This window comes from Martes martes (genome assembly GCF_963455335.1).
Source record: "Martes martes genome assembly, chromosome: 3".
NCBI classification, from domain to species: domain Eukaryota; kingdom Metazoa; phylum Chordata; class Mammalia; order Carnivora; family Mustelidae; genus Martes; species Martes martes.
This window is the reverse complement of record NC_137890.1, coordinates 181023862-181050091: the sequence shown is the minus strand read 5'-3', so window position 1 is coordinate 181050091 and position 26230 is coordinate 181023862. Positions and strand designations below refer to the sequence as shown.

The following is a 26230-nucleotide window of genomic DNA, read 5'->3' as shown; positions in this document are numbered from 1 at the left end:
AGGTTTGAAATGCTGGACTGAGGCTTTTTGTTTTTGTGCTTTTCACTTTTTTTTTGCAGAAAAGTAACTATTGTTTGGCTATTGCCTCCTCTCAGAGTGCTGATCTTTACTGATGCTATCTTGTGAGCCAGAATTCATTCTTGCATTGAAGTTTAAGGCGGTGAGAAATTGTCTATACTTGTAAACACTGGTAAATAGGCAATCACATTGAAATATAAAAGGACAGATGGAAATAAGTTAGTTAGAAAACAAAAATTGAGTCTAGGCCCAAGTTCATGTAGAGGCTATGTTTGCAGAACCTTGTGCCTCGTAAACCTCAGATTCTTTATCTTTGAACACTGATCTTAGAGTTCTTTATCTTATAATGCCACTCCTTCACTTCTGTGATTTTTTTTTTCCATAGAACTAAAAGTGAACTAAGTTAATTCTACCACCTCCACTTCCCTTTGACTTTCCATTCACTATTTTTATAAAGCACAATAACAGTCTTCTGATTTGAGAGAAGATATTGTACCATCCAGAGAACCTGTAGGTAGAGACAGCCTGACCAGGGTCTTCTATTTTTTTTAGCTAGAACAACATGGAAAGCCAAGTTATCAGAAAGTTTCTAGGTGAAGTGTAATTAGAAGAACGGTCATTTCTTTGTTTGTGACATCAGGCTCTGCATGCCCAGTGTGTCCATTCCCAAAAGGATTTTCTGTTACTCTCTTTTTTAAGATTTTATTTATTTATCTGAGACAGAGAGAGAGAGAGGGAGAGCGAGAGCGAGCATGCGTGAGCAGGGGGCAGGGCAGAGGGAGAAGGAGAAGCAGACTTCCTGCTGAGCAGGGAGCCAGTACAGGGAGCTCCATCTCAGGACACTGGGATCATGACCTGAGCCAACAGCAGACGCTTAACTGACGGAGCCACCCAGGGGCCCCTTTCTGTTACTCTTCGTCACTTATTCCAATCAGGGTCCTGGGGGCAAAGAGATGGCACACTCAAAGATATCACTGAAGAGACTTTAACAAAAGGACTCTTTACAGGGGTGAGGGCAGGGTTAAGGGTACTCACAGAGATGATGAAGCACCCAGGGAACAAACAGTGTTGGGGCGCTGTTACTGCTCCTAGGTCTGAAGGGACACGGAGAGCAAGTGGTGCTAGAGAACCCAGCATGAACGTAGCCACGGGAAGGGCAGCCAACAGGAGCTGTGGCCATAAGGAGAGGAATGCAGCCACTGCCCACTCGCCAGTCAGGGAAGGAGCAGACAGAATAAACACTCCAGTCTCACTCTGGCCCTACCCTCGGGCTTCTTCAATGGCTGGAACCCAGCTGGAAGGCGACAGAGTCCAGACGATGCAGCCAAAATGGCCAGCCTCTCGAGGTCCAGCAAAGAAGAGAAAATGAAGACTAGGTCTGGAGAGGAAAAAAAAAAGAACAACCAGCACGTTATTCTTTCGACTCTTCAATTCTCCAGAGTTTCACGTGCTTTCATTTCCTCCCCAAAGCAGCACTTCCTTAAGATTCTGAAAAATTAAAAAATCTGAAAAGATTCTTTTTGTTATTAAGCCAACGTTAGGGTTTTGAAGAAGGCTCCGTAAATAGAATATACTAGGAAAGAATCCAACCGAATGGCAGGTGGAAGCCAAAATAGCTTGTTTGTGATTGGTCACGTTAGCTTGGAGGGAATGACTTAGCGCGAGGACCTCTGAGTCGATCACCTGAGCCCAGAATTCATCAGTCTCCGCTGGCACCAAACCGTGTTGGGGAGAGCCTATTTCCGGAGGAGAGTAGAGAATGCCTGCTTCCTGTGGGCAATTTGCCTCCTCTTCCCAAAGGAGGAAAGGTCTACTTGCCGGGGCAGAGCTGAGAGCTTAAAGTCTAGCTTGTACCCCTTGATGGCCGCTCTTTCTCATGAGGGAGAGGGGTGAGTCTGGGCCGCACCTGCCTAGATCTTCTTCCCAAATCCACCAGGCAGAGAATTCTCTCTACTGCCTGGGAGCAGAGTGCGTTAAGAATATTAGAGGGGACTGCCTTTTCTTGACCACATTTTCTCATTAATTGATTCATTCAACTTACAGACTTCCAGGAGCTGGACACCCAGATCCTGGGAATGCAAAGATGAATAGGATGTGATTTATCCCCAGACGGTGATCAGAAGAACAGACAGTAGTTGTTGAAGATAGACCTTAAGGCGGGACATGTTTTTCATTCATTCGTCATGAAATATTAACAGCCACTGTATTAGACAGATACCACTGCTAAATTTATTTTGTAGATGAAGAAGTTGAGGCTTGGCAAGTTTTAGGGACTTGCTCTAAGTCATAGAAACTGGTGACAGAGCTGGGATTCAAATCTAGGTAGTTTGGCCCCAGAGCTAGTCTTCTTGACCTCATCCCATGTCCCAGGCCAGTAGAGACAGGCCTGTGAACAAGTCATCACAGTGTAATGATTGGGTAAGTGTTCCTGGAGGGATGTACCATGTGCTAAGGGAGCAGAGGAAGAAGTGACTAAACAGGCCTGGGTGCATATTTGTGCAATGTCCCTTGTCCATTGCCAGAAATTAACACAGTGGAGTCGTTTTAGGGCATGCTTTATTATTACTATACACAGATGAAGATACAGAGCTCAATTCATGTTGTCCCGCTGACTCTCCCAAGCATAACAGCACTTAAAATAATTTCTTCCTGACATCTTGGATCCCTTCCAAGAGCTCTGTTCCAGCTTTTGGACAAGGCAGAAACAGGAAGAGGATGTCCTAATGTTCCCTGACTAGAGATCTCAGTGGGGAAGTTGGAATAGCTTTGTGATTAAAATCGTTGTTGTTAGGACTCTATTGTCCTATACTATACATATTGAGTGATCAACTGTATTAAAAAATCAGCCATGATACATATAGTATAAAAATCACTAAAATCCACTGTAGTGGCACCTGGGTGGCTCAGTCAGTTAAGCATCTGCCTTCAGCTCGGGTCATGATTTCAGGGTCCTGAGATCAAGCCCCCAGTCAGGCTCCATGCTTAGTGGGGAGTCTGCCTCTCCCTCTCCCTCTGCCCCTTCCACTGATGTACTCTCTTTCTCTCTCTAAAAAATAAATAAAATCTTAAAAAAATCCACTGTAAATGGGTATACTTTCATACTTTATAAATCTTATGTCAAATGATGATTTTCTCCTTTAATGTGGGATTTTCTCACCTTTTTTTGCTATGACTTTATTATAATTTAGTAGTAATATATCAGAATTTCTGCTAATAAGACAACAAATTCACTTTTTGATATCATCCTTCTAGGTAGGCATTATTGCAATTTGGCTCCCTTTAATGACTCACTTCACAGCTTATCTTTAAGACATTAAACATCCATATCTTTGGTTTTTATGTCACTTGATTCTAGAGTAAGTATCATTAAGTTTATATGACCAGATCACATACTGTAAACAGGAGCTGTTGTCTGCTGCCAAGTGATGGCCCATTCATGCCAGGATATTAAGCACATCCTGAAGTTGGGTGTAAACACCAGGTGGGATTCTAATCCATTCAGCATAGAGCCCCTCACTCTTTTCCTCCTTGATGAATGAAAATGTCTGGGAAGTCCCTGTTCAGGAATTTTCTATACCTTTTGAAGTCTATGAGTCTCACTCCAAAATGACTCAGGAAGAGGGCTGGATAAATTACTCCCCCGCCTGCTCTACTCACAACCTATTTCTTGGAGTGACCTCAGAAGCTCACAGAAAAAAGTCCAGGTTAGCACGTAGCCCTTTCTTGTTCTAGGTTACTCTTTTGGGGTTTCAAGGTTGGAGAAATCCTCCTTCCTGTCCAAAGTTGAAATTGCCTGAGACTTTGTGTCCCTGACTCATGACTACATTATTTTCCTACTAGGGCTGTAGAGAAGCCAGAATGAGACAAGGTGATCCTTACAACCACGGGATAACCTCTAGGTCTTAAGGTAACCAAAGTCATGTCTTTGGTTTGAATAAACGATGACAATACTCAGAACCAACCAAAGCCAGCAGCGGAGGAGTTTCCCAGGAGGAGGTACAGCCCTGTGTACGGATCTGGCCAGAGACTGCCACACACAGGGCACAGGTGGGGGATTCTGCTCTCATGGCCTTTCCTTCCTTAGGCCTACTGGTGTACCATCCTGGCACGGGTGGTCTGACAAATGGGCTCATTTTGGAGGGTGGCACAATGCAATAGCTTTGCAGGAAAAGAGGCCGTGTCTTCTGGTGACTTAACCATCATCAGAGCATTAACATGAAAATTGACAATTGTAGAAAACCACTGGCTACCTCTTGGTACTGATTCTCCCTTTTTTCCCATAGTAACCCCTCATCTGTAGCTGGGAAGGCCTTGAAGCTCTGTTGGGTCTTACAACCAGGTTTTGGCCAATGGGATATAGGCAGAAGTGGTGTTATTTTTGGTGTGTGCCTTTAAAGGGAAGGGGCAAGCGCTTCCTTTCTTCATCATACTTTCTGGTTGCCTATGAGGTTGGTGTGACGGTGATCCACCCTGGACCATGTGGGTCTAAGTATTGAGGAACTACACGGTAGAAGGCTTCTAGACCTTGAGTTTTGAGCTGCCATACCAGTCCAGGACTGCTCACTCCCAGACTGTTAGCTGAGAGGGAAGGACCACTGATTGTGTTAAACCAGTATTATCATACATCTCTGTCAAAACAGTCAAGCCTTTATCCTAAATCCGTGACTTTAGATTTTAGTAGAATAGAGTCAGTTTAATTGAGAACACCGCTTCGTTATTACAATTCATCTGTTTCAACAGGTAGCACGATTCTTCTCAGAGCTCTGTAGAATTCATGTCTGGTGCTGCCTCTTGGGGGGGCTACACGGAAAAAGAAAGGCCTACATGCTACATGCTAACCGGGACTTTTTTCTGTGAGCTTCTGGGGTCACTCCAAGAAAGGCCTCAGCTAGAATAGAGAGTGGAGGTGTGGACTTCTCACTTAGACTCAAAAGTCCTGCCCAGAGCTGTCACTTAGTCCAAACGTTGCCATATTTCTCTGGTACTCCCCATGAGTGATGTCTGTAAGAGCAGAAGTACTTTCTCAGACATGACTATAGTGTTTGAATTTGTTGCCAGGACATCCACGGAATTTCCATATTCTCTCCCAAGAAATGTTGGGAGAAATCGAATGTTTCTTTGATGCTACATTCTTCTTTCGCCAGAAATACAAGGCAACCACTGTTTGCTGTGGTGTTTTGGCAGAACTCTGAAGCGTGGCCTGGATCTGGAAACCCACAATCCAAGAATAAGGCACCATTTACGTACAAAATTATTGAATTTGGGTAGAAACTAAGCTCAGCTATGCTTGTGAAGCCACTGTCTTGCAGGGTCAAAAAGAGCTTATTTTTCAAGTAAGTGTGTTTCACTGTTTACTGGCGACTACCAAAATAATTATTTCCTGTGTGGGTCATTGGGAGTGAGGTAATTCCAAGGAAAATGTTCCATTGTGCTTACTGGGCTGGGCAGCGCTACAACCCCAGACATTCCCTTAAAGCAACAGTAATCATGTGGAATGGTAAAGTCTGGTCCACATGCCCCTTGGAGGGAGATTCACTTTCAGGATCTTGTGAGAGATGGGCAGAAGTACACACACACACACACACACACACACACACACATACTCACACACACTCACTATCTCTGGTGCCCTTATGTTGGTTCATTTAAATAGTGTTTCAGATGTTTTGGAAAGAGAATGTCTATATGAGCCAAGAAAATGCTCTGTGGTCCTTTCAATGTAAAAGCAGAAGCTCACTTTGTACAAGTGGCTCATAGTTCATTTGTGTGCCTTGAGCCGCGTGAGGGCATGCTTCGTTTGCCTTTGTCTTCTCCAGCCCACGCGAACAGGCCCATCACTGAGTACAATGCTCATTAGTCATCTGTGCGTGAAGATGTGGCTTGTAAAGGATGTGAATTTCAGGGAGGGGACCAGTATTCCAGAGGAGTGCCTGGGCAGCTGGGATTGGAGCATCCCTGAGGCAACAAACACTGTGGTTCCAGAGATTAAACAACTCTACTTCCTACCATCATCTTCCTTGGGATCGGAGAAGTAAGGCACGGAATCATCCACGCCCGTTAGAGATTGACGTAGCAAGTACAGTGAACTGCGGCAGCTGGATCAACAGGTGACAGTCAAACTAGGCCAAATGGGGTACCCTTTTTGCCCCATATAGCAGAGGAAATGCTTTTGAAGAGATACTATCCGACACTTGACTCTGCCTTACCTTCCATTACTGCTCTGCTCTGAGAGCTCAGTGTGTACCTTACAGATGATAGAGCTGAAGATTATGAAAAGGAATGCTCATTACTGATGAACGCACTGGGCAATTTTTTTTACTGAGTACCTATTATGTGCCAGGCATTGCACTGGTGGTGAGATATAAAGGGGAACAAGCCCGATGTGGTCCTTGTCCTGAAGAAGTTTAGCCTCTAATGGAAGAGATAGACAAAAGCACAAACATATAAAGTAATTATACATTGTGGGCATTTAAAAAAATAAACTGGATATTGAGGTAGGGAAGGAAAGAAGTACCTCATTTATCTAAGGTGGCCGGAAATGACTGTCAGGAGGAGAAGCACATCTTGAGAAGAGAGAAGGGAGAGAACATTCCAGACAGAGGAAGAAGCTCATGTGAATGACCCAATGCCTAAAAGAAATGGGTGTTTCAGTAGAAATAGGTCTGCAGCATAATGGAGGGTTGTCGGGGAGGAATATGCTCTAACTGGCAGAAGTTCTCCAACGATTTTTTGATCCACCACCAGGGACAATATCAAGTGGAAGATGTGGGGAGCTTGCAGAGTGCTCAGGGGGCTTGAGGTTCTCCTGCAGAGCAAGGGGTCTGAACCTGAGTGTGGTCCTTCCACGTGTGTGGAAAGTCTCGGCGTTGTGGGTCTCACCCTGCTGAGGAACCGCGGACAGAATGGAAAGCTGGAATTCATCTAAAATGCAGGAGAAAAACAAGGGCAGGTGGAGCTGTAGAGCTTACAAGTCCGGCCCAGTGTCAGGCCCATACGAGAAAACCGTGGCTGGGAGTAGCCATCCATGCCCGGTCGGCCCTGGGAATTGGGGGCTAATGAGAAACTGACATTGACGTCTCTCATGTTATTTGCACTTTCTGCTCCTTCATCTTTCAGGCTTTGAGACATCTGGGAAGTGTCCTTTGAATGTCATTAAGATGCTGTCAGATTCCAGTTGAGACTGTGGGGCATGTAGTGCTTGGGGTGTGTGTGTGTGTGTGTGTGTGTGTGTGTGTGTGTGTGTGTATGAGTGTGTGTGTGTGAGACCCACAGGTTGATAGACGAGCTGCTGACATCAGCCAGATGCACTGGTTTATTCCGGGGTTCTTAACCAGGGGTCTGATGTAATTTCGGGCAGGAAAAAAATTACATCTTTGTTCTCACTAACCCCTGTAGCCGAGATTTCACATTGCAACAATATACTTAGGCCGCAAATCACAGTAATTTCAGCCATACTTGTGACTTTGTCATCAGTTGAAATCACAGATATTTTCATATCCCATAGTTGTTGCGGATATCTTAAAACATCACTTACGTGTATCACTACTTGAGCATTACGGTACTTATCATGCCACAGCTAGATCTTGTTATTTAATGTGTTAATATAGTACATTTATTACTATATCATGTTTTAAAAATATTTGAAAACTGCATTTCAGTACTTCTGGTTTTCTTTGCTGTGCTATGCATTTTATTGTTTTGCATTTCAAATGTGATTGTGAGAAGGGTTTTAGGCTTCCAGATTGCCAGGGGGTCCCTGACATAAAAAAAGCTAAGATCTGCCAGACTTCATGGACAGTCTTGCAGTTTGGATGTAATAGGAATGTTGGGGACCGATTGTCCACATGTCCACTTTCATAGGAAACGTTTTTGTCTTCTGACTGGGGCAGTAAGTACTCGTCAACTCCATGTTTGTGCAGACTGAGTTTCTGAGAAATGAAAAGAGAAGGACTAATCTAGGGACAGAGAGAGGAGGGAACATGTCCCTAATTTTGGGTACAAAGAGTGCATTTTCACAGCCCCTTCCTAAGCAGACAGCCGGAAAAGGGCAACCATAATCTTACAACTCTGACCTCCTGGAAAAAGCCTGAGCCTTCTCCCTTTCCTTGGGCTGTAGCCTCAGGGTCTCAGAGGTGACATCGCAAATACACACAATGCAAATTATTAGCCAGTCTGCCACCTCCTACAGCTTAGCCACCTGATAGGTGCTATTTTTAGAAAGTCTAATTTCTCTGCAGAGACAAAGCACTGATAGCAAGCCCTGAGAACTCAGCCTGGTTTCCCAAGTCTGAGGTGGCACCCAGAGAAAAGAAATCCTTTTATGCCCCTTTGCTGAAATTAAAATAGTTCTATTTCTGCATTTTTTTTTTTTTTTTTTTAAGTAAGCTCCATGCCCAGAGTGGGGCCCAGTGCAGGGCTTGAACTCACAACCCTGAGATCAAGACCTGAGCTGCGATCAAGAGTCAGATGCTTCACAGACTGAGCCACCCAGCTGTCTCTCTGTTTCTGCATTTTGAAGAGAGGGAGATGAGAGGGGAAAAAGAGGTGTTTGCTCACTTTTTCAGAGATTTCAGAAATCGAATTTAAAGCCGAAGAGGCCATTCGCTTGCTCCCGTCCTCTACTCTCCACTACACAAACTGAAGGATGGTTTCTGAAAATGTCTCTCCTGTTGATTTATGGTCTAGTGGAAGCTCTTTCTAAAGGGTCGGGTTAATGGAATGACGGTTTCATGGCACAGAACACCAGATCGGAGGATTCAACTTCCCTAAGATCAGTTTCAGAGTCAGATCAGTGCGTTCCAGGCCTTTTCTTCTACTTTTTCTTCTACTTTTCTTCTGCTCTTTAAAATGAACCAACAATCATGGCTCCAACACAGGGTTTCTAGGAGTGCATGTGTGTGAACTGAAAAGTGCCTGGTCAGTGTTCACTAATCTGGATTGCTGTAACTTCTGTCTTCCTAGACAAATGTGCTGGTCTCAAAGAAGTGTCCTCCTTTTTAATTAATGCTGAGGGATTAGATTATGATCTAGGCCTAGTTCCTATTACCCTCTTCCTTTTCCTCCTTCAGATGATCCCATCTTACCTCTTCAGTCTTTCTTTCCGTAGTGTCTTCCTTGTCTGAGCATGAGAATACGCTTGCTTCCCTGTACCTTCTGCCTTAACCAGATGCGCCTCCTGAACTCACACCTCCCCCTGGCTGCTGCTGCCTCCTGTCCCCGTGATTGGGACTCATCTGTGTGCAGAGAGCCGTGTTCTGCTCTGGCCCCAGTGGTAGCTTAGTGGTCAAGACTCCGCTCCTGGATGTGGGGCCTGGGGTTTTCTAGTAATGCCCCAACCGGTGCCTGATTCTGGGGTGTTTGTTGGAGCTGCCTGTCTTCGGCAGGTCTTGGGTAGTACTCTAGCAGCCATATATGCATTCCCAGTGGCCTGATTCCTTTGCCTTTTTCAGTTGTACTTGATTTAGAACTGAATTAGCAAGTAGAAGGGGATAATTTGTTTGCCTCCTCAAACCCCAACAATGGAGAAATGCCAAGATTTAAGGGACAGGTGGGGAAAAGTCGGCCGCAATTTGATCTGTGCTCGTGGCTTTATTATAATCCTGGTCAGGAAGCCACAGAGAGCCCTTCCTGTCCCTCCCCTGGCTTTCCCCATGCTCCTACTGAACCCCAGTGCTGTCTCAGAAACCCCGATCATCGCTGTGATTCGGGAAGCTGACACCAATCAACCGGCATTGTTGTAAGAGATGAAACCTATCTGAAAGCCTGGACCCAGCTTGCCGATGCTCCTTAAACTGCGTCAGCAGCCCAGACAGGCTCGCCGACCCAGACTGTTCTCAGGACAAAGAGCAAACTTCTTCCTGTGGCATGATGGCCCCGAGTGCCTGTCACCTCCATTGCCTTTCCTCAGAGTTCTTCCTGCTCCGGCCACAATGAGCTTCTTGTGGTTCCTTAAATAAGCCATGTAGTTTTGGGGTTTTGCAAATAGTATATACTTTGCCCAGAAGGACGTTACCATTCTTCCCCATTGCTGACTGGGCCCATTTTGTTTATCCTCCTAACTGTAGCATCCCTGCCCCGAGAAGTTTCTCTAAGCAAGTTAGGAGCTTCTTCCTCAGGATTTCTTCCAGAGTTGAGTCTCCCCTGGACCCTCAGGGTGTAGGAGAGAGAGCGCCGAATCCTAACCACTAGACAACCAGGGAGGTTCTCAGGGAGTAGGAGAAGGCCTTCTCTATCGTGGGCCCTGAGCTTGGGGTTATTGGGTGAATGAGTGCCTTTTCAAGGTCACTATAGATTTCCTACTCTTGTTATCCTGCTTTGAAGCCCACTAAATAATTCCCATTTCTCTAGAAAATTCCTGTAACAATTTGGCCTAGCAAAGCTGGATAAACTTCACACAATGAACAACAGCGTGAGAAATCAGAGTAGATTAGAGGTCTTGACATGAGTGAGATTTCCCTGTGTTTCCAACACAGATTCTGTCCCTTCAATGAAGAGAATGATGAGTTAGTTTTAGTCACTTCAAATATGAGCAGCCTACATATATAGGCTATATATAATACATGTATAATATATATAATGTATATAATATATATATATATATAATATATATATATACGGCCTCTCATAAAATAGAAACTAAACAAGTTTAGTCTGAAATTTTCCTCCAGATCGTGTATGAAAGACATCATACATACTGTGGTGTTAATGGGTTTTTCTAAGTAGTAGATTTGTCTGGACCTTTCCTCAGACCATAGCCTGGCGCACCCCCCCAATTCTACGCATTACTCAGTGCTACCAAGAGAAGTGTCATCTGTCACCATATAACATTCTTGCTCCCTTACTGTTGGGCTTCTTGCACCATCTCAGTTATAGTTTTTTTTCTTTTTATCCTCTTTACCTTTCTTTTTCCCTTCTCCACCATTTCTAGGCGTAAATGTAATATCTTCAACTTATCACTTGTACACATGGAAGGTTAGTAAAAGTGTGTGTGTGTATGTGTGTGTGTGTATGAAGATGTGGAAATGTAGTGAGAGGAAAATCCTTCTTTTTCTAAAACTTAAGGGAAAAATTAGAACTTAAACAACCTGAGGCACTTTTAGCTTAGTGGTACATCCGGCACATAGGAAATACTTAATAAATTTTTGCTACAATTGCTCTTATAATTTTTAATGTTATTATTAGTATAAAAGGATCCAGTACCTGAAAGCAGGTTGTTTTTATACCAAAGCATATGTGGGGAATATACTCTCTTGGGCCTCCATTCTCCATAGGAAGTGGAGATTGTATATATTAGCTGGAGTTCATCCAAGCTACTTTTGGGACAAACAGGATCATGTGTTTGGAACAGAGGTCAACAGCTGTTACTCCTCTGTGGCATTCCAGAGATGTGGACAGATGTATTCGGATTGACCTTCCTTATTCAGTGAGTGTGGGAACCAGTGGGAAGGGGTAGGGGGAAGGGAGATGCCACAGCGGGGAGGGTGGGAAGGTTCCCTTGGGGCCCAGTAACATGAGAGATCACTGAAAATAGTGTTGAAGTGAACAGTTCAATTTCCTGGAGGTTCTGTGCTTAAAAACATGTGAGGGGATGAAGGCCCTTTAACTTTTTTTCTAAAATGAGGAAAACCAGGCATCACAGTTTTCCCAAGGCCAGGACAAGATCGCACTTCCTGGAGAGGTCAGAGGTTTCCTCCTTACCATTCTGCTGATTGCACAGTAGGGAATAGGCGAGGGTCAGATCAGGTTTAATACAAGATGTGGAGTGAAATACATTCCTCACCTTGCCCTCCTAACCCCAGTCATATTTAATGAACATTCCTGTTACTAGAAGATATCCAAATGTCCCAGTGGTTTCAAAAAATCAAAAATTCAGCCTGACTCAGGGCCCTTGGTACCTTTGTGTAATGCCAGCAGTAAGGCAGGCGGTGGGTCTTGTTGGAGACTGAAAGAACATGGCTCCATGAGACTATCAGAGTTTCTGAAATAAGATTTGAGAACAGCATAGTATACTTCCCTTATAACAATACCTCAGGGTCCTAAAACCTATAAATTTACATGGTCATAACAGTTTAGCCAGAATCTGATTGGTAGTAGTGGTAGTCGTCTTTCTCAATCTTCTATGATGATGACTGATATTTTCAGTACTTGCCACTCCCCTTCTGCTTTTTTTTTTTTTCTTCTTCAGATTACCAAGTGAATGAACTTGTTGGTCATGAAACTGACCTAAAGCTCGGTTTAGCATTGCCTAGGCTCACCGTGTGTCTTTGCTGGTGGTACACAGATTCCTGGTCTCCTTATGGTGGATTCCTTTCCCGATCATGTCAAAACTACACACATTTTGTTTCTTCCTCTTGGCTGGGTCAGCAGGGAGGTAATGAGAACGGCGTACTTTTCACTTCAGGAAGACTTTGCAAGTCACATAGAATTCTTGCTGAATCTTTTTTTTTTTTTGGTATACTTAACACGTTATATTAGTTTCAGGTGTACAACATACTGATTCAACAATTCTATGCATCACTCAGTGCTACCAAGATAAGTGTAGTCATCATTTGTCACCATATAACATTGTTATAATAGTATTAACTATACTCCTTAGGCTGTACTTTTCATTTCTGTGACTATTTTATGACTGAGAGTTTGTACCTTTTATCCATTTATCTCTTTTATCTATTCATTCTTCTCCCATCCCCCATACCCCTCTGGCAACCACCAGTTTGTTCTCCATGTTTAAGAGTCTACTTTTTTTTTGGTTGCCTAATTGAACATAATAATAAAAAATAATAAAAAGCAGAGTCTATTCTGTTTTTTGTTTCTTTGCTTCTTTATGAAGTTGGTGCTAAAGGTCAGATGAGCCCGTTAAAAAAGACACTTATCTCTAAAAACCTTGCTCCTAAACACTGCACTGTCAATTACATATTCAAGCAGTTGGTTGACCAGGATTGCGTCTGTTTCTACCATGACACATGGATCTAGACCAAATCACTCAAATCCCTAATTTGCTACTTACTGTGTGGTAGTGGGTAAATTACTTAACCTTTCTAAGTTTCTGTTCCTTATCTATAAAATGGAGATATTAATAGTATACACTTTCTAGGCTTGTTGTGGAGATTAAATGAGATAATATAGTATAATGCTTAGTCAGCTACAACAGCTCCTAGTGGAAAGCCTCCTGGAAGTGTTAGCTCCACTTTTACCACTTGGGGTGTTAGGTCTTCCTAAGTAATTGTTTTAGGCTGCTTTTTTAAACCATATTTTTTCATGTAATCCTTGCTAACGCCTTCTAGATTGTTCATGCAGAAAGATCTTTTTGTAATAGCTATTTACTCAGTGGGAGTAGTCAGCAAATATGACAGTACTTTCCTATTTTTCATTTCTTTTAGGTGTAATTTTTTTCAGGCTTTGGTCCTGCTGGCTTGTGCTAGTATGCACCACTTTCTTAATGTCGTCTTTGTCTATTTTTTGAATAAGTTTTCCCTACCAAAAGCTGGGGTGATGCCACAGAGCTCATAGAGAATCTCAGGCTTCATTATTTTCCCACAATCACCATGTGAGCATTTGACACTCTGTAAGTCAGAGCTTTGGGGAGCATTAGAAACTAAAATGAAAGGCAAGTTTCTGGAAGTTAGATCAAAGAAGATATTATCCTGGTAGTCTTGCTGTATATGATTTAGAGATAACCACACGGCTTCTTATGGTTGACTGGCTTGACAACTAGAAATCTACATACTCTTCAATGATACTTTGTAGTTTTTTACTAGTGTATATTATTATTAAAGCACTGAGCACCAAAACAGAGTTTTGGTGGTACTCATGCTATGAAGAAAAACCAATCCACATAAATATATTGAATATATATTCAACGATCCATTTTGGTTGATCCAACAAACATTTATTCAGCCCATTGTAAATGAGTATGAAATGGAGATCCATTAAATCTTGATTTCTATCCTAAGGGGGGCAAGATTTACACATCTTGTGAGATATGAACAACTTGTTGAGTAAGGTAATCTCATCTCCATTTTATACATGAAGAATTCAGGCTACCCATTTCTAGGATCAGATAGCTATGAGGTGGCCCAACTGGGATTTGACCCCCAAGCACAAGGCTGCAAATCCTGATAAAACGCCACTGGGATTCCAGATGCGTGATTTTTCTCCCATATCTACCATTTCTCCAACACCAACTGGATGTCCTACAATTCAGTTCAGTTCTGACACTGTTTAGTTAGTGTCAGATCCTGCAAATTAAGGGCTCAGTTCCAGGAAACTGCCTTCGCTTCAGATGCCGATTCCAAGCCTCAAGTTTCACTTATACTTCCATCTGACTTGCCTATAAACTGGGTTTCTTTCTTCCTTCCTTCCTTCCTTTTTTTTTTCTTTTAAGATTTTATTTATTTATTTGAGAGAGAAACAGAGAGAGTGAGAACATGAGAAAGGTGAGGGACAGAGGGAGAAGGAGACTCCCCAGTGAGCAGGAAGCCTGATGTGGGGCTCGATCCTGGGACTCCAGGATCATGACCTGAGCCCAAGGCAGGCAGACACTTGACTGACCGAGCCACCCAGGGGCCCCTAAACTGGGTTTCTACCACTCCTTGCTCAGGTTCAATAAATTGCCCCGCATAGCTCACAGAACTCATGAAAACACTTATTTACCAGTTTATTATATAATAAAGAATATGATAGTGGATGCAAATGTACAGCCAGATGAAGAGATACATAGGGTGAGGTCTTGATTCTAAGTGCTAGAGGTTCTCTCCCTGTGGAGTTGGGGTGCACCTCCCTTGTGATAGGTTTACCAGCCCTGAAGCTCCTTGAACCCTGTAGTCAGGGGGCTTCACCACGTAAGCATAATCAATTATTAACTCAATCTCTAACTGTTCTCCCCTGCCTAGAGGATAGGGGCTGGTGTTGAAAGTTCCAAACTTTCAATAATGGCTTGATTTTTCTGGTGACCAGCTCCTATCCTAAAGCTATCCAGGAACCCAACAGAGTTGCTTCCTTCGAATATAAGATGCTCTTATCACTCAGGAAATTCCAAGGGATTTAGGAGCTCTGCATCAGAAACTAGGGTCAAAGACTCAAAGAGTAAAACAAAAGTGCTCCTAGCACCTTTATTGAGTAGGAAGTTCCAAATGTTTTAGGAGTTATTGGCAGGAGCCAAGGACAAAGGCCAAAATATGTCTTATATCACGATCTTATATGTTCTGAGATTCTCTGTGCCCCTACGTCCCCCATAAGGCTCTTACCCCCAGCCTTAGTTCCTATTATGTTTCAAATAGCCTATAGAATTTGGCCACTTGTATTACATATTTTTTTCTGACAAGCCATGTAGTTGGGACTTCAGTATACTTGTTGATTGATTAAGGTCATTTGTTTCGTCATGATATATATGTCCTTGCATTTCAAGACCAGGTGTGGACTTAAGCAATCTGGAATTTCTTCAGGAAAGTACAGGTGCAGTTTTATGAAACATAGTTTGATTTATATCTCCCCTGTGCCATTTTGGGCCACTAGCTCTTTTCCTGTCCGTACTCCAGTCACACCGACTCTGAATACAGACTCTAATAAGACATCCTGTTAAATAAGCCTTGCAATGGAAAGGTAATGTACATTCCTTATTCTTTCACCCTGAAGGAATTTACAATACTGGGGAGGATTGAAAGTAGGGAACAGTAAAGTGCTGTGATTAGGGAACAGCAGTTCAAGTTCGAAAGATCTAGGCTTTTGTTTGGTTTTGTTTTGAGAAAGAGAGAGAGAAAGACGGGGCTCATGCAAGTAGAGGGGAGGGGCAGCAGGAGGGGAAGAGTGTATCTTAAGCAGGCTTCGAACTCAGTGTGGAGCCCCATATGGGGCTCAATCTCATGACCCCGAGATGGTCACGTGAGCAGAAATAGAGTCAGAAGCTTAACCAACTGAGCCACCTAGGCACCCCAAAAGAATTAGGTTTTAATCCTGGTTGCACTCCTTCCTGACCCTCTCTCTTTCAGGGTCAGTCTTCTCTTCTGTGTAATGGGGATAACAATAGCATCTTCCTTACAGGTTGTGTAAGTATTAAATGAGATCAGGAGGGTAAAGCGCTTGGCACATTAGCCCTTGCTCTTATAATGGGAAATGTAGTAGGGTACTCCTGTACTGAAATGGGGTCCCTTATTTTATCTCTATCATTTCTACTTCCTGGTATATGGGAATACTATTAAATTTCAAGAAGAAATTGAAAGGATTCTAATGAAATGATTTACTTCTTTAGTGGGATACATGTTAAAAACATTCAAAGTCTGTGTTTCTTTTTATTCTAAAGAATGAAAACCAAATAAAGTTGGTCAAGTAGTGAAATCAAGTACACTTAATTATTGTTTTGTGAGTTAGCGTAAGCCATCTAACTTCTGTGCGCTTCGGCTTCCTCCCCTGCAAAATAAAGGATCTAGACCAGATAATTGCATGGTTTCTTTCCACTTAATTTGATTCTATTAAGCACTGCCATAGATATAATATTAACTAGATGCTACACAGTCATCTTTAATATACTTGAAGATAGTTATTAACTCATGCCTTAGCCTTTGTTATTAATCATAGGAAAATTTGGGGAGTCTTTGTTTCTACTCTACGTATTCTTAATCTGTGTAATGAGCTTCAGAGCCTCAGACGGTGGATCTGAGCTGTCCGGTGGCTCCATAATAGGGATTGTGTTTTAGAGAAGGGCACCTTGCCTTCTGTAAGTGGTGCCCGGAATGACATCAGGCCCTGGGTAAGATATAGAGGGTCAGAGCCAGGAATCCTGGGTCAAATTCGAGAAGTAAATCTTCCCCAGGACTGGGAACATGACTTTATCATTTACCTTTTTTAAAAAAATTTTTAAATATTTTATTTATTTATTTGACAGAGAGAGAGAGAGAGATCACAAGTAGGCAGAGAGGCAGGCAGGAAGCAGGCTCCCTGCTGAGCAGAGAGCCCGATGCGGGGCTCGATCCCAGGACCTCAGCTGAGATCATGACCTAAGCTGAAGGCAGAGGCTTTAACCCACTGAGCCATCCAGGCACCCCTATCATTTACCTTTAACTCAGAAGTGTAAGTGAACCATTTCCAAGGATGAATTGTTCCAAAGGGCAGAGAGAGATGTCGGTACAAAAGGGTCACCAAGATCTGTTTGTGAGAAAATTGAAATGGGGACAAAGAGGGTCTGTCAGCAGACAAAATACTTCTGATCTATGATTTCTTAGATGACGAGAAAGAGACATGAAGACTTCTTTCACTTATAGCTAGATCATCAAAGATGTTCATGGTAACATTTTAAAATAGCAAAACAATTGGTAACAACACTAAGGGATTGTTAAACAATTTATGACTTAATTATAGGATGGAATATCATGCATTAACTAACAATGATGTTTATAAAGAATGCTTAAGTGTCATGGGAAAATGTTTAAGGTGTAACAGGTAATAGTATATATCTGTTGAAAAATATAAATAAAACATGATATTAAACATGTAAAAATCTTGATAGAAAAACATATGGAAGGCAACGGGCCAGAATATTAACAATGTTTGTATCAGGGTGGTGAGATTATGGGTGAGTTTGTTTTAATAATTATTTTTAACATAGAAAAGTATAAAATGTATCTTTTAATAAGTTTTCTATGTGAATATACCCTACCTTAACAGTCAGAATAAAAAACCATGTAAGTTATCTTTAAAAAAATACAGAACACCCCAACTTAGGGTACTCATATAAAGCTTAGATTATCAGGGAAGGAGAAAAAAATTACCAGGAAGGTTTTGAGGAAGCCGTTGAATACAAGATCTTGACCCAGATGGCAGATGAAGAGAGCAGGGTCGGCCCCACCGGTGGGGTGACTCCGTGTCGAAGGCCTGGCCCGCTGAAGAGGGTGGCAGAGGTGTGGTTGCTGGCCTGGGGAGCCTGTTCCAGAGCCTGTGTTCATGCCTCCTACTCAGCCTCGAATGGCTCCTTGTCATGCTTTTGGAGTCTCCCTTTGCTCAGGAAACCCCCTCCAGATGCTCACCGGTTGGTGCTTGTAGGTGGGGTGTGTTCCTGGAAGCGAGCTGGGGAAAGCTCAGTATAAACTGAGCCGTGTGTGCTAATGCTCCACAGGGCTACCTATGCCTCACACGAAAGTTCAATTCCTAATACCTATAACTGCTCCCACCCGGATGTGCGTGCTCCCCAAATCCCACGTAATTCTTGTTGTCTTCTTGACACAGTCTTTCCCCATGCTCCGACCATCTCTCCTCTGCGACCGGGCTTTCTTCCTCCTTTAGAAGACTTTGTTTGTCTGCCCTTGAATTCCTGCTGAATTCGAAGCACCCTATTTCCACAGCTCTGGTACACGTGTATGGAGAACAATTCTCATGAGCCCATCAGAGAGTAACTGACATTCTTTTTCAGTGACAAGAAAAGCTTGTCTTTAAAAGAAGAGGAAAAGTCTAAAGTCATCAAAACAATGTAATATCCTGTGTGAAATGTTGCAGTCATGATGCCTTGTGGTTTGAGTCCCTTGATCATGTGCCCTGAGGGAAATAAGTTGGTGGGGGCTGCGGATGACGGAGACGCTCAGGCTTCAGCAGGTGCCTCTTCTGTTCCCCTCACACTCTGGGCTCCTCGGGGAGGAGGGGCTGGAGCCCTGGCCCACCATTAGCACAATGATCCTCAGGCTCCTTCTGGCTCTCAACTTCTTCCCCTCAATTCAAGTAGCAGGTAAACATTTTTTAGTTCTTTTCTCCTCTGGGTTTTTCTTTCCAAGTCTTTGGTGGGCTTGGCTTCTCTTAAATTTCAGACAACTTATGAAACGTGGACTTTTGAAACGTAGTTCTGCTCTAGCGTGGCAGCCTGTTGCTTAGAAATTCACTGAGTCTCAATCTACAGTATAATATTTTAACAAACATTCTTTGGAATTTAGTAAGACTTATTTAGCTATTAATTGATAGTGTCCCAGGAAGCTATAAAAATGTTGCTTTTTAAAAAAACTGTATGACAACTGCTATAAGTAGGTGGATCCTGAAAGTTCTGGATTTAGACTGCCAGGATTCATACCGCCGATCCATTTCTTACCGGCTAGGTTTAGACTAGTATGTGGACTTGCTAAGCCTCAGTTTTCTTCTCTATAAATTGGGGATGGTAATAACCTCATCTCAAGTTCATTGTGGGGATAAAATGAAATGATCTGTGTGAAATGCTTAGTATAGTCAGAGCTTGACTTGCAAGATGAGTGTTAGTTGTAGTTACGACTCTACTCGAATTGAATATGTCAGAATGAATTTTGGAGTCATTACAGAAGGTGACACGATACAAATGCCAATAAATTACTTTCTTTTACAGTTGGCTGAAATCTGTTATCTTAGATTAAAATCCCTTAAGTTCCCAATGATGATGAGGAGGATATACCTAACACTATTATAACAGAGCTTCAGATGAAGAGACCGAGGGGTAGGGATGTGAATTTGTCCAAGGATATACAGATATTAGTTATGGGACTCAGGGTCTGAACCACCTTTAATCTGACTCTTCGGCCCATGCCACTGACCATGACATTATTCCACCTAACGTGATATGGTTTACAAGTTCATAGCTCCAGAAAATTCCAGGGGTCAAACCATCTTTGGAAAATCATAATTCCAAACAGAAAGAGCTTGTTGCTTTGGTGGGCTGGAGACAGGTGTTTGTTCGACTTGTTCTCAGAGTTAGAAATTTGTCTCGCTTGGCTCAAGATTTGTACTGATGAATGAGCACCTTTAAATAAGAATCGTTCTTTTTCTCTTGAAGATACATTGAAAAGCCAGTATCTTCAGTTTTTTTTTTTTTCTCATTTATTTTGGTGGGTGTAGAGGCTGCATTATTTGCTGTTATTCTTAACATCGTGTGCATGGGCTCCAAAGGGTATAATTTCCCAATGTGCACAAGTGACATAGTTACAATTACGCCCATCTATTTTTGTTGCCTTCTGTGCCAGTGAGCATAATTACAAACTATGTGTAGTAATAAAATGTACCCATTCAGTGAAAGACATAAGCTGGTGAGCTGGGTTATGCCCCAGTATCTATCTGGTGCCAAGCATTTAGAGCTACCAGATATATTTCAAAAGAATCTTTAAAATTTATTTTAAAGAAGGTCTTTAATCTCTACCTTAAGGGATCTTTAGAATTTATTTTTAAAAATATTTAAAATTTCTTAATTAATTACAAGGAAAGGATAGACAGAGTAGGCAGAAAGGAAAGAGAAGCTCATTCTCACAGAAACTATTTAAGTATTTGTACACAAAATACTTTCCTGATGTGCTCTGTGGACATCCATCTGTCATCAACTCACTGAATCTCTTTTGAAGATGTTTTTGGTAAGACACAAAGCTTTAGATTTTTCCTTTAGAACATTTATTGAAAGGGGGGTAGCTTCAAAACCCTGTTAAGGATACACACATGTGAGACCCTTGTTTTCTATTTTGAGATACATCTACATTGCGAAGACCAACTCACCCCTGAAACAACTTTTACGATTTGATGCTGAGTGGCCATCTAATGAAGTAGGAAAGGGCTAGAGAAGGCACTTTTGAAGTGCTTCTTCTCAGTAAAAAAAAACTTTTGTGATAAAATCACTACATCATACCCCAAATACATGATCCATTCTAATCAATGGTGCAAAGCCTGCCATATGCTCTTTGTCCGTATTTGTCCTCCATGAAGAAATTATAGATAAGGTAAAATTCTCTGGTCACAGTCTAATGTCCTCCCTAGCATTAAGAAAGTTGTCGGGTATGGCTGTGTGTGGTGTGTGTGTATGCGTGTGTGTAGGAAGAACAGTATCACATGGTCTCTTAACTCACTGGAATTTCGATAAAAAGTTTTTCAAAAAACGGGAAAAAAGGAAGAACAGTCCTTTTCCTCACGAATTTAAAAATTCTAACTCACTGGCTCCCAGCATAGCTGAAAATGCTTATTCTATGAAAGTTCAACCTAACCTGATTCTTCATGATTTTAATGACGCTGTAGAAAGATTTTTATGACTAATTTAAAGAGGTAGAATTTAGGGAGCATGAGGAAAAATTCACTTACACAATTCCTTTCCTAAAGTCACATGTTTCCTACCAGATTTGAGTAATTATGCAATTGAGATCCACAAATTGAGAGGATTTTGCTGGATTTTCAAATAGGATTCTGACTTAAAACTGTATTCCTTGAAAGGGAACCAATTTGTGTTGGATGATAGAAGGAGTGTGCCTATAATAGATGGCATTGTTCATAGATTTTTCAGCCAATATTGGTCATTTTTCAGCAAGGCTAATCATCTAGTATGAAGATAAAAATCAGGACAACTTATTTTTCCAGGAGAGGATTTCTTTTCATTTCTCCCCAAACCTCAGCAAATAAACTGTCAAAATGGCCAGTTTGATCATGATTGATTTCTCCTATGCTTCTGGATTTCCCTTGGCACTTTTTTTTTTTTTTTTTTTCTGAGAGAGGCACAGAAGGCAGGAAGATGGTTGGTTTTTAATAAAAAATCATCAGCAAAGCAATGTAATTAAAGAGTTCATTTTTAGTTCAGCCAATGCCCCCTTTGAGGTAGTTGTTCATAATGGCAAGTAACTGACCTCTGATAGGGAGGAGCTGCCATGAGGGTAGGCTTAGGAAAGTAAGAGAGAGGGAGAGATGAGCATTGAAAAGGCATTGTCGTCCGCGGATTGCCTATCGGCCTGATGTCCACTGCACAGTAGCCTGTTTTTTTATTTTTTATTTTTTTTGACTTAAAAAATTGACTGGGTGTTTTGTTATCGCAAGTGAATTCAATGGACATTTCAAATGTATAGATGTTGTTTAAGACAGGATATTACATTCTTTTTTTTTTTTTTTGGCAAAGGCAACCATCCAGAAAAAACTTTTACAGCAAGGACTGTAAAATCAATATCAACATATCAATATCAAGAAATAGAATGAGTCATTTTCACAGATTAGAAAGAGAAATGAATCTGTGATCCTAACTCTGAAGCTCTCACATTAAAACCTTTCTTATGGGTGGTGGGGGGTGGGGATCTTGTCTCGTCTTAAGACATAGACTGTCCTCCCTCCTAATGTCTTTATTCTGTTTTCATGAGTGGACAAATGCCACATGAGTACCATTCAGCTTTTACCCTGTGTGGATATTTTCTTTCAAGTGTTTCCTGTAGGCAGTGTGCTGACATTTACAAAATGAACATTTTTATGCTACCAATATCCTAGAAGAAAATTCCGTTTGTGGTTTATCATCTCTAAAACAATAGCTCTTTTATTAACTAGTGTAGGCATAGATAAGGAGACACGATTGCCAACTTTCTTGTCTACAAATCAGAGGGCAGGCCATCTTTCAAAGCACAGTTATTCTGCAGCAGGTCACTGAAAAGGATAAAATCTTTCATTTTCCCCTTTCATCTTAGTTAAATGTTTGCTTGCCTCTTCTTCAAGAAGTTTGTTACTTATGGAAATACACAGAGGCCAGTATAAGTATTCTTCTCAGTAGATGGTTTGGTGGAACTTCTGGAAAAAAATGACATCTGGGTGGTTTTGTGACTGACTGAAGGGGTCTCAGGTTTTCGAAGCTGGGTTAGAAAAATCTGTCTCTTCTATGGCGATTTCTTGACACGGCGCTGTCATCAAAACATGGTACCCCAAGCTTTCCGACTGAGAATTGTTGCATGAGAATGGGTCCCTGAAGCTGGGGGGGGGGCGGGGAGGGAACACAGGCCCCATGGGGAAGTGGTTGCAAAATGGTTGTCTAACTTCTTGCTTGTTACCCTCATTTTGATGACCCTGAACTTCAGAAGAGAGGAGCACTGGATGGGGTCAAGGGCTACTTGGTCATTTGTTAGAGGATGTGAGAAAGGGAGTTTAGACTCCTTTGGTCTTGGTATTTAAATATTAAGGTCATTGGCATCTTGACTGAGTCTGTGTATCACCATGCGGGTTACGCGTGTTTATGTTTTCAGTGCTGGATGAAAACCTGCACTGTGGTGGAGAATTTCTTACTGAACTCTGAGCTGCAACTTTATCTCTGCATCACCATTACCGTCATCTTTTCATTTGTCATCATCTTCATTATCTGTGGGACTCTGGCTGCCACGGTAACTGTGTTAATGGTTCCTGATGGTGTCATAAATGTCACCCGCTCATAGTTCACTCTGACCTCTGATCTAATCGGGGGCCCTTTTCTGCAGTATCTAAGTGAACTTCGTGGCTCACAATTCACCATGTAATGTATTGATTGCGGCAGGAATTTCTGTTCATCACCCACTCATTCATACAAGAATCTGCATTACTGACATGTCTTCCATTGTAATAGTGACATCGATTCCCTTGTTAGGAACATAGGTGGTTGTTTGATTTTTTTTTTTTTTTAACACTTGCTGAGAAGGTAGAGGGTTGTGCTTTTATTGCTTAGGGATACCTAACAGATGTTGAAGTATCAGAACATCACTGTGGCTGTAATCAGCTTCCATGTAACCCGATGACTTTCTTTGGTATCGAACACTACTACTAACAAGGCTACAGAATTTAAGACCATCTTTAGGAATGTTGGGTCCAGGAGGTTCCATTTCTGATCCACAGACTCCGTCCCATAGAAACTGGGTGCGAATGGGCACATATGGGAAGAACGTTTCCTTTTACTGAAGCTCCCGGGGGGCCTAAAACAGGGTATTACTAGGTTACTATTCTCTAAAGTACTAGGTTCCTGTTCTGTAAAGTTCCTCCTTCTTACATGTTAGCAAGACAAGTTTTCATTCATGTGCTCATTTGATAGGTATTTATTAACATCTTCAAGATGCTATTCTAGGTTCTATGACTGATACAAAAAACCCAGTCTGAGCCTCAATGAAGTAAAAATGAGAATTGTAAAATCTTTCTAGAATTTTTTTTTCTTTCAATTTAGCATCATTGTGAAGGAGTCACTGTTTGTGGTAATTTATTTTATTTATTCTCTGTATGTAATACTTTAATTCAGTTATAAGCAGCAGCAGCCATGTTAACTGGTGAATTCAACCAGAGACATTTAGAGATGGGCAAGGACTTAGATATGTCTCAAGCTATTGAAAAGGTGGCTGTGATGATGGCTCCTGGAAGATGCTAAAGAAAAGTGATTTTGTAATGTTCCCTGGCATGTTTTGGATGATCTAAGGCTGGACCCCTCTTGCTTATCCAATCAATCTTCTTTCACACCCTAATATAAGACCCTCAAACCCCAAACTGCAGCTTTCTTCACAGTCCCTGTGAAGACTGCTCTGAGCATTTTTGGCCTTTCTGATGCTATAGCCTTCCTGGGGTTCCCTCTCTCCCCCTTTCCACCTATCCAAATCCTACTCATCTTTTGTTTCATGACTATAGTGCAAGATTCACTTCTTTTGAGGAAGCTCTCCCTGGGTTTTCAGCCTTTATTATGGACTTGAAAGGGGAGTTCCGGTGGCAGTATAACTCAATCTAACAAAGACCTATTAAACCTCTGTTATATTTTAATCTTTATGGGAGTCTGAAGGAATATAAAAAGAGGAAAAGAAGTATAAGGACTTAGCACACAAGAACTGCTTGTGTAATTAACCAAGTTCTCTCTGCAGCCATAGACTTTTTGATCCAGCTGAGAAGACCATACATGACATGATATAGCAGTGGGGAAACAGATAATTAAGGCTTTGGCTACTTCTCCTGCTGTTTCATGCCTTAATGACTTTGTATACATTATGCTCGTAATCTGAAATGTCCCCTACACCTCTCACTTGAAGAAGCCTTCTCTGAGACCCTAAACGGCAAAGTGAGGGACTTCCTTCCTTCTCAGGGTTCCCAAAATTGTTATCGTGCAGTGATGCGTCTGTTTCCCCTCCTAGACTATGAGTTCTTTGCAGGCAGGATCGTGATATATAATGATATATATAATGATATAAATAATGATATATATAATGATAAAGATATAATGATATTCATCATTATAACTTGACAGCACAGTGAAGATATAACTGAAGATTCCAGCACAGTGTTGGAAGCATTATTAGGTGTTCAACAAATATTTGTTGAAGAAGGAAATGAGTGAGTTAGTACTACAATGAGGAAGCGTGACATCAATATTCTAGTAAGATTAATATAGAATAGTAAGCATTTGTAGGAATTGAATGGGACATTAAAGCTAGATACGATTTGAATGGTAATGTTTTTAATAATAATTCCTAGCTCCTACTGATTTTTCACTTATAATATGCCAGGCATTATTCTCCCTGACTTCCCTTGTATTAAATAATGGATTCTTTCATGAAATCCTCTGAAACTGTTGCAATGATCTTCTCTCTGTATGATGAAGAAACTGAAGGGTGGAGCAAACAGAGCAACTTGCCTATGGTCACCCAGCTAGTAAGTGAGTCAATCCTTGCTCCAGGAGTCATATTCTTAACCAATTCCATGTAACTTCAGAAGGGAGAAGCAATACAAATAAAGAAATTAAACCAGGGATATTGTTCTGTGTTCTCGGCCAGAACTGAATGTGTGGAAATGCGGAAAGGTAGGGTAGAATCAGGTCAAACCAAGGACTGAGCACTGGTACCCCAAGTTTGGACTTTATTTTCAAGGCATTATGATGCAGCTGGATGCTTTTGGAAGCAGGATGGTCTAGAATGTATACAGACTAATGGCAAGGGGCTCACATTATAACATTTTGCCAGGAGGAGGGTAGTAGTTTAGAATTTGGGTAGCAAAGGTGGGAACAGAGAGAAGTGACTATTCTGAGGGATGCCTGAAAAGTAGAAATTCCGGGATATAGTGCCTGGTTTGTGAAAGAGAGAGAGGGATCAAGAGTGATGTCAAGATTTTTGGCTTCATAGAGGAATGGTGGTATCACCACCTGCCATCAAGATGTTGTGCAATTGAGTTTTGGGGCAAACTGATGTTTGGTTTTAGAACACTGAGTTTGAAGTAAAGGCTGGAAATGGCAGAAAAATGTCCTGTACAAAGCTGAAGCTATGGGAGCCAGGTAAGAAGAAAATATCTAGGAATCCTCATCTTTGGAGTAAAGCTGATGTCATGGGAAAGGATGGCAGTAGTAAGGAGAGAGTTGAACTGTATCTGGAAAATTGCGCTGGTTAGGAGTCAGCTGAAGAGGATGATCAACCAGTGAAGGAGACAAAGAACATGTTTGGAGAGGTAAGAGGAGAAAGAGGCTTGACAGAACATCACTAAAGCCAAAGGAGGAAAGAATTTCAAA

General features: G+C 41.8%; 1 protein-coding gene and 1 long non-coding RNA gene across 3 annotated transcripts in view; one reads left to right on the top strand and one right to left on the bottom strand.

The window, feature by feature from the left end:
- Positions 1-714: 714 nt before the first annotated feature.
- Positions 715-18167, bottom strand: LOC308339669. The gene is made up of 5 exons (XR_013966551.1): positions 17781-18167; positions 17068-17157; positions 1283-1396; positions 1054-1112; positions 715-957 (listed from the first exon to the last, which is right to left on the bottom strand). It is a non-coding gene; the product is annotated as an uncharacterized lncRNA (long non-coding RNA).
- Positions 18168-18506: 339 nt separating this feature from the next.
- Positions 18507-26230, top strand: part of CD28 (CD28 molecule) — a gene marked incomplete at its 5' end in the record, with an annotated part of 29359 nt that continues 21635 nt past the window's right edge. Inside the window, one exon of one of the 2 annotated variants that reach the window (XM_080798570.1) lies at positions 18507-18597. In XM_080798570.1, the coding sequence (XP_080654696.1) occupies positions 18507-18597 (91 nt within the window). Of the gene's footprint in view, positions 18598-18621; positions 18728-26230 lie in introns of those variants that run through there. The other variant, XM_080798569.1, reaches the window with a different exon arrangement.